This window comes from Canis aureus, chromosome 5 (assembly GCF_053574225.1).
Source record: "Canis aureus isolate CA01 chromosome 5, VMU_Caureus_v.1.0, whole genome shotgun sequence".
NCBI lineage: Eukaryota > Metazoa > Chordata > Mammalia > Carnivora > Canidae > Canis > Canis aureus.
Window position 1 is genome coordinate 52,533,224 of NC_135615.1, and position 14,832 is coordinate 52,548,055.

The window sequence follows — 14,832 nt, forward strand, 5'->3', positions numbered from 1 at the left end:
CTGTTGTGATATATTTTGGTTGAAACATATGAAGAAAATCTGGTCTTACACGGATAAGGAGTGGGAAAAGGGAAAACTATTTTCATAGCCTTTCTAGATAATTCTGGATATTCTTTGATACCACACCAAACCTGACATATGGTAGTTTCTTAGAGTACAGTTGCAATGTGGACTGAATCTGAAACTGTATCAATTACCTTTTTCATTCTGCTACATTAAAATCCATGAGTCTACCTACCACTCTGATGACTCATTTTGGTTTTGTAATAGGGCGAGCTCACTGGCTATTTTGAAAACAGTCGTTGGTTGAGTTAATAGGGATCCTCCAAATGTTCACATCTTTCATCATACCATGTCAAAATACGTGTGTTAATATTACTGGTATTTTTGTAGCAAAAAAGTCTTTAAATACTGCAAAGCTGGAGCTTAAGGGGAGGAGAGTAGGTGTTTACAAGTTTTACAAGATTTGCATTTTTTGCATGCGAACACTCAACCCCACAAGTGCTTTTTCTGGAGACAACCAACCGTCTTATACTTGGGCATGCCTGCTAACTTCTTGCCATTTCTTCAAACAATCTAAAAGACGTGTATGCATGCCAGGGCGAACATCAAATGACATCAATAATTTTTGCCCCTTGGTCACGGGCACCCTCAAATTAGCTTATTGAAACGACCTTTTAAGTTTTGCATGCTAGGATAGCAAGCAGGTGAGCAACACACAACACCACGATTTAGCGCAGTTTGGCACCACGGCCTTGGTTTCCTTCCGAGGTGCAGGAGGTTAACCTGGGGTCGCTTTTACACCGTGGGTACAAATGCCAGCGAGGTGGAAAAGGTCAGCAGAGTCCTGGCATCATATCGAAAATCGTTCTGGGACGTCTGGGTGGGTGGCTCAGCGGTTGAGCATCTGCCTTCGGCCCAGGGCGTGACCCCGGGGTCCTGGGATCGAGTCCCGCGTGGGGCTCCCTGCGTGGAGCATGCCCTCTGCCTGGGTCTCTGCCTCTCTCTCGCTAATGAATGAATGAATGAATAAATAAATAAATCGAAAGAAAAGAAAAGAAAAGAAAAGAAAAGAAAAGAAAAGAAAAGAGAATCGTTCCGGCCCTACGGACCCATTGAGAGCACCTGCAGCATCCTCGGGGGCGGGGGTGAGGGCATCCTGGGCCCCCTGCCGCGCAAGGAGCGACTGCCTAAGTCCTGGCGGCCGCCTGGCCTTTGTCTTCCTACCTCCTTAACTCAGCCTCAGCCGAGCATCCCGCATCCCGTACATTTTTGCAACCTGTGTGCGTGTGTTTCACGTGGGGCCGCGGGCGGGGCGGCCTGCGCGGGAGCACGGCGCGCTCGCCTGGGCCAAGTGCACGCGGGGGAGGCCGCCGGGACCCCCCCCAGCCCCCCCCGCCGGGACCCCCCCCAGGTCCCGGCCCCGCCCAGCAGACCAGGCCTCGCGCTTCCCCGGGTCTACCGGGGCGCGACGCGGAGGCAGCGGCGTGCCCTGCGCTTCCAGGGCCGAAACCCGGCCCCTCTGCAGCGGGAGCAAGCCCGGCGCGAGCCCTAGGGGGGCGAGCCCCGCTCTGGCCTCCCTCCTTCCCCCCTCCCCCCCGCGGGCCGCAGCCGCCGCGACCCACCCGTTGCCGGGGCGACGCTTCCGGCCGGCGCGCGCAGCCCGGGGAGCAGGGGAGTCGCGGGCCGGGCGGCTAGACCTGCCCGCCGCCGAGCCTTCGCCCGCGGGAGCGCGCTCGCGGCCCTCCCGGTTCCGCCGCTGACGCGTCGCGGACGTTGGGCAGCGGGAGGCGGCGGCGGCGGCGGCGGCGGTGGTGGCGGCGGCGGCGGCGGCAGCAGCGGGCCGGGATGAACAGCGGCGGCGGCTTCGGGCTGGCGCTGGGCTTCGGCCTCACCCCTACGGCGGTGATCCAGGTGACCAACCTGTCGTCGGCGGTGACCAGCGAGCAGATGCGGACGCTTTTTTCCTTCCTAGGAGAAATCGAGGAGCTGCGGCTTTACCCCCCGGAGTAAGTGCTGGGGCTCGGCTGGGGGAGGGGCGCGGGCGCCATAGAGACCTCGGGCGCCCAGGCCGGTCGGGGTGGGGGGGCGGCAGAGCGCGGGCGGGGGCGCGTCACGTGACCGCCGCGCTCACCTCGGCGTCCATGTTTGATGAGGGCAGCTGGGCGCGGGGCCCCGAGGCCCTTTCCCCGGGTCAGGCGGATTGTGTGTGTCCTCGGAGCGCGGGGGTGGGAGGTGAATCTCTACACCGAGCCACTACAGAGAATTTAGAGAAGCTGCTTTTTTTTTTTTTTTTTTTTTTTTTAATTTCCGTGCATCCCCGGTTTGTGGTCTCCGTCCGGGTCTCGTAGTCCGTGCCTCCCCTTCCTCCCCTTCCTCCCCGTCTTTCTTCCCGAAGTTAAGATGGCCGCAGGTGGGCCCGGAACGGTCCTCATGGCAAACGCCTGTTGGCGTCCTTGCGGCGGCGGAGTCCCGGAGCCCGCGGCGCCGCCCGCCTGCTGCCGCCTCGGGGTGCGGGCCGTGCCGCGGGCGCTCGGCTCCGCCCCCGGGGCCGTCCCGGCGGATTTAGCGTCTTGTTGGCTAAGCCGACCGAGCCCGTCCATCCGTGTTGGTGAAGATCACGTCCCTTCGTCCCCTCCCACACCCCTTTTTTTTTTTTTTTTTTTTTTTCTTGGCAGCGGATTAAAATTTCCGCCCTCAAGGTCACGCTGTCCTAAGCGTTCGCTAAAAAGTATCAGGGGCGGCGGGGCGGCGGGTTATCGCTGCGGCGCGGCCTCCGCCCTGCCGGGGCCCCGCGGCCGCGTCCCGGGGTGTGTTAGGGCAGCGGGGTGGCCCCGGGCGAGCCGCGGCCGCTCCCAGCGCCGACCCCGCAGGGGCCCTGCGGCCCTCGCACCGAATTTCCTTTTTTTTTTTTTTTTTTTTTTTTAAGATCTGTGTTCTTAAGGTAGAGCTTAGCACCTCAGAGGCCTCCGTGTTTTGCTCATTGTTTCAAATCCCTCTGGAGGAACGGCTTAGAAGTCGCCCAGGATTTCTTTCTTTCCAAAAAAAACACACACACACACAACTTTTTTTTTTTTTTTTTTTTGGTCTTTGACCTTTTTTTGGTGTCTTTGACGATGATGCCCGTAGACCTATTTTTCTTTCGGTTTCCGCCCGTTAGGGATCCCGCGCTGCCACGGCGTGGAGACGGGGAGAGTTGGCATCGGGGTTTGCAGAGGTCGCTTTTCGGAGTGTTTTCCTCTCCTTTTTTTTTTTTTTTTTTTTGTCGCGAAGTCCTCAGCGTGGGTGAAGTTGGGGAGAGGAGCAGCCACGTTTCTCTCGCGGGTTTTTTCCCTCCTCCGCCTCCCCCTCCCGCTGCCTACGCCCCCTGCGCCCAAACGCCCCTTTCCGCTGCCCGTCCTTTCCAAGCAGACACCGTGCCTGGCCAGCCCTCGGCACCGAAGTGTGTCTTTTTGGGGCAGGTGCATCCTCCTCCGTTACCACGATTCCAGAGCCCGTTTAACGAACTGAACATTGATGCTGTATACGAAGTAGTTTACGTTTTCCCAGTTACAGTCACGTGTCCGTCTGTCCGTCCTTCTCTCACTCCCTTCCTTCCTTTTCCTTTTTTTTTTTTTTTTTTGTCTAGAATATCATCAGAAACCACCCGTTGCATTTGATTGTTACCTCCTTTAATCCAGAATCCCCTGTCACCTTCCTAAAAATCTTTCATGGCGTTGACATTTTGTCTTGTACTTTGTTTTGCAAAATGATTTTTTTTTTTAAGATTTTTATTTATTTATTCATGAGAGACAGAGAGAGAGAGAGAGAGAGGCAGACACCCGGGCAGAGGGAGAAGCAGGCTCCATGCAGGGAGCCCGATGCGGGACTCGATCCCGGGACCCCAGGGTCATGCCCTGGGCCCAAGGCATGCGCTAAACCGCTGAGCCACCCAGGGATCCCCTGCAGAATGATTCTTAATCTGGCTTTATGTTCATTGTTTCTGCATGATTAGATTCAGATAATACATTTTTTGTCAAGAATACTCCATAAGTGCATGAGTATACTATTTATTGGCTAGCCACAGCTATATAGCTTGACGATCTTATTTAACTTTTGAAAATGTTTTCTGCTGTCTCTTGGTTTAAGCATTCAGAACTTTTTTTTTTTTTTTAATGATAGAGAAGTGTTTGGAGGAGTGTATGCTTAACTGGAAACAAGCAGTAAAATATTTTGTACAAGAGCTTTTGTAAACTAACCTTGCTTTCAAGGTTGTGGTAATAAGGTGTCTTATAGGTAGAAGAAACATATCACAGAATATTATTCAGTGCCAACGTAATAGCCACTTTCGTTGTTAAAACCAGGTATGGGTGGCAGTATGCTGCCGGTTACTATCTGATACTTAGTAATGAGCTGTTTTTTGAAATCAGATGTTAATTACTTTGAAAGTCAGAATAAACACTGTTTACTTAAATTTGGTAGAGTTACTGTGTCACAAACTAATACGTTTTGCAAAATTGTAACACAAACAGCACATGTATTCCTTTTTTTTTTTTTTTAATTTTTATTTATTTATGATAGTCACAGAGAGAGAAAGAGAGAGAGGCAGAGACATAGGCAGAGGGAGAAGCAGGCTCCATGCACCAGAAGCCCGATGTGGGATTCGATCCCGGGTCTCCAGGATCACGCCCTGGGCCAAAGGCAGGCGCCAAACCGCTGCGCCACCCAGGGATCCCAGCACATGTATTCCTAATCAGTTTTTCCTTCAGTGTAATTCCTCATTCCTGTCTTTCAGAAATATTGCCTTGCTTTACTAATAGGGTGTTTTCTGCTCTATAATGAAGTGGTCATAACCTGGTCTTTATATTAAAGATGTTATTTGCAAATTTGAGCTGAAATAGATAACAGTACAATAGTAGTAGTTGTATTGAAGACAGATAAATGTTTTGCAATGTCTCAGAAACAGTACTTTACTATTAATGTCTGGAAGCTGAGTAGAATTTCATTTGTTTAAAATTTGGAAATATATTTCTTTTTTTTCAGGTGGAAATATATTTCTTTAATAGAATGCGGAAACAGTTTCTCATTAACATTTTAAGCATTCACCTGTTAATATGAAAATTCACATTTTAAATTGAATTCTTTTGGAATGAGGCTGTGATTCGGTTTTTTAGCTTTTAAACATTGATAATTAAACATTCTTTATATATATATGTTAACAATTCTTAATTGTGCTCTTTTTTATGCTGCTGGATGATAAATACCCAGAATTTTTTTTTTTTAAAGATTTTATTTATTTATTCATGAGAGACACACACAGAGAGAGGCAGAGACACAGGCAGAGGGAGAAGCAGGCTCCATGCAGGGAGCCCGACGTGGGACTGGATCCCGGGTCTCCAGACTGAAGGTGGCGCTCAACCGCTGAGCCACCCGGGCTGCCCAATACCCAGAATTTTTTGTTTTCACTTGTTGCACAACAAAGGAGTACCATGTCATGGAAACTTTTTACGGCAGTAAGAAACTTTTGTAGTTTTTTTAGGCCCCCCCCCCCTTTTTTTTAGGTGTCCTGTATATGCAGAAAAATGCATGGATAAAAGTACAGCTTGATGGATTTCCACAAAGTGAACACACCTATGTAATCACCACCTACATCAGGCTTGTCTGCGCCCTAGCAGTTTCCCAGTGTCCCCCTTCAAATGACTAACCTTGGAGGGTAATCCTATCCTGATTTCTAACACTGTTTTTCACATGTGTTGATTTCTTTTTGCTTACTGGTTTTCTTCACCTCTCTGGTCTACAGAAGTATTAATAAGCAAGGAAAAATGTGTCACATCTTACTTATTTAGTTAAAAATATTAATAGAACCAGTATAGTCATTTTATGAGAAGAGAAAAAGAAAACTTCTGCTTACGATCCTATTGAAACCTCTATTTCCATATATTTGCCTGCAGTCCTTTTGATATGTGCTTATTTTAATGTAGCAGAGTCAAAGGATTTATACATTGATGGTAAACTTTTTTCATTCAACATATAATCATTTTTTTCATACTTTTGTGTCTTATTTATAGTAATATTTCAATTCTGTCATTGGCTATATTGAGTCCTTTGGTTTGGTATTTTAAGTAAGTAGATTTTAGCTGGAAACATTTGAAAATGTGTCCTTTTGATTGTCAGGCATTGATGGGAATGCCTCCTGGCATTTGGTTGGCAAGTGTCAGTAATTTGTAAGAAGATCTTAACAAAAGGAAAAATTGTGCCCTCCAAAGTACCACTGGAGTCCTCCTCAGAAACCCTATTAAAAGTTATGTGTCAGTTAATATTTTGCACATACTTTTGTGTAATTTGTCCTTCCTTTGAATTATATCCTTTTTGATAGATCTTCCAATAAATTACTGGAAAAATTAGTACCACATTCACTTTTTCAAAAACGTTGTACAATGCCATCACCATGTTTAATGAAAAACAAAATAACCAATTAGGGCCTAGGAAATTTAACTGATGCTCAAAAAGTTGGCTCTGTAATTTCTACATTAAACTGTTAGAAATTTTTTGAAAAAAAAAAAGACTATAAAGTTTTATATTTGAAAAAAGAGGCAAAATTTGATTCAACAAATCAGGCAGACGTAAAATTTGCTATATTTGGCTGCTGCTACTTTCTTCCGAAGCATACATTTAGACCAAGTGGAACATGTAACACCCTTTTAAAAGTTAAAACTCTAGGTCAAAAATAGACTTAAAAATGATAATTCTAGGGATCCCTGGGTGGCGCAGTGGTTTGGCGCCTGCCTTTGGCCCAGGGCGCGATCCTGGAGACCCGGGATCGAATCCCACATCGGGCTCCCGGTGCATGGAGCCTGCTTCTCCCTCTGCCTGTGTCTCTGCCTCATTCTCTCTCTCTCTCTGTGACTATCACAAATAAATAAAAATTAAAAAAAAAATGATAATTCTATTTAATTAAAGTAAGTCTGTTTAAAAGTTTAGGTTTATGAGAACAAAAGCTGTAAATATAAAATTTGGAAACAATGATTTATCAATAAATACACACTTGTTGAGCATCTTCTGTATTTAGGCTTGCCACTGTATTGTAATTTAGATGATAATGTTCAAAATAAGATAGTGTTAAATATATGTTGATCTCTTTTCTGTATTTTAAGAAAGGAGATGAAAATGACGGTGGTGTAGCTATGTCTAGTGTCCGCATTCTTATGATCATGCTTGATGCGCACAGATCAGCCTTTCTTAACCAGTTCTGGGCTTCTCAAATCTTGGTAGCCTGTCATAACATGAAATTGCTTTCCCACCCAGTCTCATACTTCCTTTCCCCTGGATGTTTTAAATTTGAAATGATATGGGTTTTAAGTAGGGGTATTGGGAATTGTGTTTTTAGTTTTCAATAGTGATTATTTAGGTTTCCATTCTTTCACAAAAGGATCTGACCCTTTAGGGAAAATAGTTTCAATGGCGATTTGTTAGGCTCTTGAAGAATGCTAAAAGAGAGTGTACTTGTAATTGCTAGAGCTTTAGTAGCTCATTGTAATTACAGTTTTTTTTTAGGGGCAAGGGTTGTTGAAAAAGAAACAGTGCCACTTGGTCTAGTTCGAGAAGAAATAAAATTGTTTCTCTAAATTGAAATAAAGACTAGTACAAGTAGGCCTCATGGAAACTGGGACTGGGAACCAGAAAGATTTCAGCATCCAAGGTGACTATCTGCCTCTTCTCAGAAGCTTTATTGTCCACTCAGTTTCATTCCATGTATCTGCTCTATTTTCTTTGCAGACTTATTTTGTACTCAGTATTTTGGCATCTGGCCCAAGCCCTGATTCTCAGTGACTTTTCAGACCAAGATAGAGAATCTGATTGTTTAAGTTCATTTGATCAAGCCACCCAAATTATAGGTGGTTGGTTAGCCAGTGAAATGGGCCCTTGGGTCATGTGGCAAATCAGTTGTGGCTAGCAGCTTCTAAAATCTGTTGGGGATTTCACCTAAGAAAACTCTTAAAGTCTGTGCTGAAAGTGTATATAGAATGTCTTGGAAGCACATAGAGGAGGGGTACCTAACCACTTTGATATCTTAAAATAGCTTTCCAGAAGACTTGGAAACTCAAGCCTTGAAGAAAAGTGGAATTACCCCTCAAAAAGGAAGGTAGGATATCATAGGCAAATGGAACAATATGTGCAAAGATGGCCCAGATATTCAGAATGTGTTGTGGAAACCACAAGTACTTCTAATGCCTAGATTTTTTGGGTGCAATGTAGAGGATGAAGCAAGAACAGAAGGGTGTCTGTAAAATTTAAGTAAATTTAAGCAGTGGAATGACATGATAAAATGTAGGGTTTAGAGGGATCACTCTGGCAGCTGTTGTGAAAGACCATTATTAAGGAGTTGGGATTGGAATCACTGTGATGGGTTAGGAGCCATAGTAATAATCCTTGTGAGATGATGGGAGCTTGAGTTAAGGCCCTGATCATGAGAATGATGAAAGAACTCCTGTGACAAATATTTGGGATGCAGTCTTCACAGGATTTAACAATCAACTGGATGAAGAAGGAGGAAGGGTCAAGGATGGAAACAACCCCCAATCAATAGTTTGTAGAAATGAATTACTTCTTATGCTAAGTTTGTGGGGTAGGGAACTCTACTCATTGTGGTCACTCACTCTGGGATGAAGCTGATGTAGCAGTCAGCCACCCATTTCTCAAATGAGGCTGGTCATTGTGGCGGAGCAAAAGAGCCAAGTAATGTCCCTTAAAGCTCCTGAATGTCGGTCCTGCTCATACTTAATTGGCCAAAACAAGTTACATGGGCACACCAACTTTAAGGAACAAAGAAGTGGAATTTAACCACGTAGCCAGAAGAGATTTGGAAGCATTTAGTGAAAGGTACTAATGACGGTTACATTTAGTGACTCCTAGATTTATGATTTGAATAATATGGTGGTATTTTTAACTGAGAGATGATGTATAGGACAAAGACCAGGATTGTTGAGGAAGAAGGGTGATGAACTTATTTCAGACTCAGTAACTTTTGGGGGATGGGCCTTGTGACCATCAAGGTGTGATATCCCAGCAGGCACTTGGATCTGGGAGTCTAAAGCTCAAGAGAGGTCTAAATTGGAGATGTGGGTAATGTAAAGGTGAGTTAAGTGTGGACACCACTGTTTTTACCTCAGTGACAAATTCATGAAGTACTTAGATGTTTGTATAGAGTGAGTGGGGAGTAGGCATTGTTGTAGTGAGCCTGTTGAAGCCTGAATTGGATAGCCTTAGGCAGGAGTGAATTGAATTGAGTTGGGTTGGGTGAGAAAGAGACAGTTTCTTTTTACCAACTTTTATTAGCCTATTTACATTAATAATATAAGTTCAAGTTCTACATGCTAATATGTTTCATTATCACAGTGTTTTGGTAATAGCATGAATATGTATAATCATTATCAAGATGGATTTGTTACTTTATGTGAAAATTTCTAATTTTAGAAATGTCTAATATTTGGAATTGATAGTACATTAAAATGCTTCTAATTTTTTTTTTTTATTTTAATAGAGAGTGTGAAGGATAGAAGGATAGGGAGAGAGAGAATCTCAAGCAGGCTCCATATCTAGTGCACAGCCTGATGTGGGGGGCTCCATCTCACAACCCAGAGATCATGACCTGAGCACAAATCAAGAATCAGACACTTAACTACCTGAGCCACCCAGGCACCCCTAAAATGCTTTTAAAATTCTTGATTAGTTGAATGATTAAGGTTGCATTATATTTGGCTTTAGATCGTTAGACTTCAAGTCCCACCTTTGCCATTTACTAGGGCTAGGATTATGGTCAACTTTCTTGACCTGTTTTGTAACATAAATTACTGCACAAGGCAAAGATATTTTTCAATGATCTCACTTATTTCATAGTGTAAGAAATGTTAATGCTTTAAAGGAGTGTATATGTTCTATATTAGGTATATATTTGGGTGTTTTTTTTCTTGCTAAAGAAAATTTTAGACTTTAATTAAAAATAGTCTTGGACAGATAGACAAAATGATAATCATTGAATATAGTATATTTTGCAGTCTGACAAGATGAATTATATTATGGGAAAACTGCTTTCATCTGTGCTCTGCTCTGTGGTTTTTTACTGTAGACCTACCTAGATTAAACTGAATCTGGTAGGATTTAGAATAATATGTTTTTTGCATATAAAATAATTAAAATTTTGTTTGTAAAATCTTTGGTCTGAAATCACAATGCTGCCTAGCTAGCCTAAAGCAGTCTAGTACATGCAAAAGATCTTAATATTAATTCTTTGTTGTCTATTTGCAAGACTCTGGTGAAGTTTTTAGTGATCTAATTAGGAAAGGTTGGAAGTGGTTACAAAATTTGAAGGATTGGGACTTTTTATAAAGTGATTTTGCCCATTGATATAATATGCTGGTTGAACATTTTTGGGTTAAATCTGCTGTTTTCATGTTTTGCTTGGGTTAACTCATAAATTTCAAGTTTTTAGAGGTAAGACAATAGGACTTCCTAGATTTCTGTCAACTTTTGTAGACAAATCACGGTGAAAGACTTAAGATATGCCTTAAGTACAGCCACTTTGGAAAACATGGAAGTTTCTCAAAAAGTTAAAAATAGAACTACCCTTTGATCTAGCAGTTGCATTACTAGGTATTTACCCAAGAATACAAAAGCACTAATTCAAAGGGATACATGCACCCCAATGTTTATAGCCAAAATGTGGAAACAGAAGGTGTGTATATACACAATGGAATATTATTCAGCTGTAAAAAAAATGTCATCTTGCCGTTTGCCATGGCATGGATGGAGTTAGTATTCTACTACTCAGAGTAAATCGGAGAAAGACACATACCATATGATTTCGCTCATGTGTAGATTTAACAGAACAAATGAGCAAAGGGGGGGAGTGGGAGGCAAACCAAGAAACAGACTCTTAACTATAGAGAACAAACTAATGGTTACCATAAGGCAGAGGGGTAGGTGGATAGGTAAAATAGGTGATAGGGATTAAGGAGTGTGCTTGCTGTGGTGAGCATCGGAATGTCGTATGGAAGTGTTGAATCACTATATTGTATGCCTGAAACTAATATTATACTGTATATTAACTACCTGGAATTTAGATAAAAATTTAAAAATACAAAACTTTTTTTTGTCTTAATAATCTTTAGCAGTAAAAATTCTTGATTAAGATTATGCAGAGATCTAAGAAAGATGTTTCAAGTGAAAATGACAAAACAAACCAAATGTTTATTAGTCCAATTGTTTTTCTTTTTATCTTGCAGCAACGCACCTCTTGCTTTTTCTTCCAAAGTATGTTATGTTAAGTTTCGTGACCCATCAAGTGTTGGCGTGGCCCAGCATCTAACTAACACGGTTTTTATTGACAGAGCTCTGATAGTTGTACCTTGTGCAGAAGGTTGGTATCTGACATGTTTTTTCCATTATTTTAATCTCTGTCCTGTGTGTTACTACCTTTGGCTTTCCTAGAAATTGGTAGGTAGAGAGTATATTGCTGTGTGTGTGTGTGTGTGTTTGTGTGTGTGTGTAGGAATGAAATTTGGAGAAGGAAAGAATTTTTACCTAATAAATACATTAGAATGGCTATTTATTACTTACTTGTGCTTGAGATTTTGTAGCCAAACATCTGAAAAAATTCATGAATTACTTCTCTGGTTTCTTTTGTTTGGCTTTCTGTAGTCAATTTGCAAGTTGTAAACAAAGGTTTCTGAAATTAAAATACTACATTGGTAAGGGAAATTATTTTAAATGTATGTATAAGTGAGCATTTGCCCCTGTGTATACAGTATTAATGATATCATAAATAAAAATTGTTCATTTTCCCAAATTGAGGTTAAGTAATATTTATAAGAAAGATATTTATAATTTAATCTCCAAAGTATCCTCTTAAGGTAATTCACCTTGTCATTGAGCCATTATTGCATATTCAATGTGATTGCTATGCAACTGGAATTTACTTTTTTCTTTTAATGGCTTGCTTCTCTTGGGGGGTAGGATGGGCAATTCAAGAAAAATCATGGAAAGCCCAAAGCCTCCATCAAGGAAATAGTTGTTGAACATGGGAACAAGGCCAAAAGCCTCGTTAAATTTAAGACTTAACCTGCTTTAAGAGCTAATGATTACTAATACTTATTTTGTAGTAATTTCTGTTTACAGAGCCATTTACATATAATAGGCTGTGCTGAATTTGACAGTTCTGGTGTGTAATCAATTTTTATTTCGAGTACACATTATGGCATGTGTACTCTTTGGATTTTCGAATAGTTCATTATAATTTAAATGTCTTTAAAGTATGTTTTCCCTGGTGGATGGTGGTAACTGTTTTACAACGTAAAAAATTTACCTGGAGCAATTTAAGGAGTTTTCATATGGAATGTTTTAAAACCTCTTTTAAAACAAGGCTAATATTAAAATAACTTGACATATGGTACACAGTGTTGCACTTTTGAAATTTGATGCTTATTTCAGAATGTCTATTCTGGGATGTCAAAAACATTACAGTTAGATACAGTGAGTACCATTCTTTTGGTTTTGAAGTCTCAGAATAGGACATTCTGGATGTTTTTCCAGAGAAATTTGAAAGTATTTTCCCCCCTGCCTGGAGATTAGAATAGAGTAGTACAAGAAAAATGGATTAAAGCTAATTATTTGCCGAATCTGTCCTTATCTATTGATCTGTAAGGGGACAGTGAGCCCAGAATTGGAGAAAGCAAGGTGAGAACAGAGCTGGTAATGGTTTAGTTCTGCATACCAAGTTCATACCAGTTTCACATCAGGTAAACTGCATGGGAAAAAAGTCAGATGGCAGGTTTATTAAATGGGAATATTAATCCTATCAGAAAACTATGCTACCAACAGTGCAGGATCTTATGTTGGCTCATTACTGAATTGGAAGGAAGAATTTTTATCAGTGTTGCTTTGTTGGAACCTTGCTATATTCCCTTAGAATTTTTCATGTATTTGAGAAGCCCAAACCATGATTTGTCATAAATGTTCAAGGTTATGGGCATGTAGAGGTTTTCTTCTTTGTTGTACTTAATAGAGCTTAATAAATACACACTTACTACAATAGGTCTTGAATATTTTTAATACTACCATTTTGAGACAGTTTCTCTGGTTTTGAACATGAAAGTTTAAGCACATTTTTATTGCAATTTAGTTGTATTTTAGAACACTGATAAAATAATTGGTATTAGAGAAACATTGAGATACACATTTTTCATTTAGTGTAACTAAATATCACCAATTTAACCTTACAGAATCTGAAGAATGTTACAGTGAGCCATGAAAGATCTGATTATGCACTGCAAGCAGAGTAATAATGTGTTATGTACTGAAAAAGATAGCAAAGTGAGTTTGAAATAAATCAAAGGAAAGAGTTCCAGTGGAGTAAGTTCTGTTAGAGGAGATAGGGTGCTGTAAGCATTCTTCTATTGACTTCACTGATTGCATTCTTTCTTTGATGTTATAGAAACAGCATTATGAAAGAAATGAGACAGCCATAGCAAGAAACAGTTTTAAGAAAAGTTTTTTCGGTTTCTTTCAGTTTGCTGTTTTTCTAATGCAGACAGATTTGTAACAAGGTCCTAAGCTGTATAAGTAATGTTTGATGTGTAATAGTTTCATACATATTAAGCATTAGCTATTGTTAATAAAACCTGCCATTTCAAAATAAAATATGCTTTCATTATACTTGTCCAGATATGACCTCTTTTTGTTGTTGCGTGCATCTCAGATTTCTTTTTTATAAATGTTAACACTTAGAAAAAGATAAGGTCAAACATAACAAGGGTGTCAGCCTAATCATCAGTCGTAACTTTATGTCCACATTTTCTGGTAGATGGATTTTGACTATTAATTTGGTTTTGTATGTTTTCTCTATGTGATATTTGTGCATTATTAGATGACTAGACTGGCCAAGGCAGACCTGTTACACTTGCCTGAGTTAGGCATTGTTTGCCATGCCACTAAACCTGCCGTCAAGTGAAACCTTCATTGGGGAAATGAGATCGGAGTCTGAACCGCAGAAGATGGACGCCCTGTCTCTGTTTTTTATTGTTTTACTTTAATTTCATTTCTTTTTCTTTATTTTGTCCCTTTTTTTGTTTTTGTTTTTGTTTTTGTTTTGTTAAATCTCTTTCACTTTAACTTGTGAGCTGGGTTTCCAGTTCTTTGTAAATGGTATTCCATTAAGGGTTCATAACATTGCTTTGCAGATTATATTGGGAGATGAATAGCAGAGCTCAATCTTACAGTGAAATAAATTTTCATAGTAAACGAGGGTACAGTGTTGTGAAGCTCAGTGTGAGTCTTAATTGGTGTATTTATAGACTGCACAGTACATTTTGTTCTCAAAACACTAAAACACTGATAGAATTCTTAGGAACATTTTCTGACCTCATTGCAACATTTTTGCAATTTTTCTCCCAAATCTACATCTTTCATAAAAACCAACTGATAGCTAATAATTTTCATCCTTTCCCCTAGAAATTTAAGCATACAAAATCCTCAAGGAAAGTAAGTAAATTTCTTAGACTAATTTAGGAGTAGAGGACAAGCAGAGACATTTGCTTTTTTGAGTTATTTTATTATAGAATATACTTTCTTGACTTACAAAGACTTTTTACTTGCCTACATGGGGAATTGGTATTTGAGAAATGAAAACTTGCGTGTGTGTTTCTCTGCTTGAATTTTTTGCAAAATTTTCAGATGTCACTAGTTTCTAAATGGATTCCAAGATTAGGACTAGCACTTTAATTTTCTCTGAGAGATGTTTTTCCTCTCAGCTGAGTTTGAGGAGTATAGTTTGGGGAAAATGCTGAATGCTTGTTTGTT

The 14,832-nt window shown here is 41.1% G+C and overlaps 1 protein-coding gene across 6 annotated transcripts in view; it reads left to right on the forward strand.

Moving 5' to 3' along the window:
* Positions 1–1,807: 1,807 nt before the first annotated feature.
* SREK1 (splicing regulatory glutamic acid and lysine rich protein 1) overlaps positions 1,808–14,832 on the forward strand; it is a 45,363-nt gene continuing 32,338 nt past the window's right edge. For 2 of the 6 annotated variants that reach the window (XM_077898026.1, XM_077898027.1), the window contains exons 1-3: positions 1,808–2,009; positions 8,060–8,122; positions 11,262–11,395. In XM_077898026.1, coding sequence (XP_077754152.1) covers positions 1,849–2,009; positions 8,060–8,122; positions 11,262–11,395 — 358 coding nt within the window. In that variant the 5' untranslated portion in view covers positions 1,808–1,848. Of the gene's footprint in view, positions 2,010–8,059; positions 8,123–11,261; positions 11,396–14,832 lie in introns of those variants that run through there. The other 4 variants (XM_077898029.1, XM_077898028.1, XM_077898031.1 and 1 more) reach the window with 4 other exon arrangements.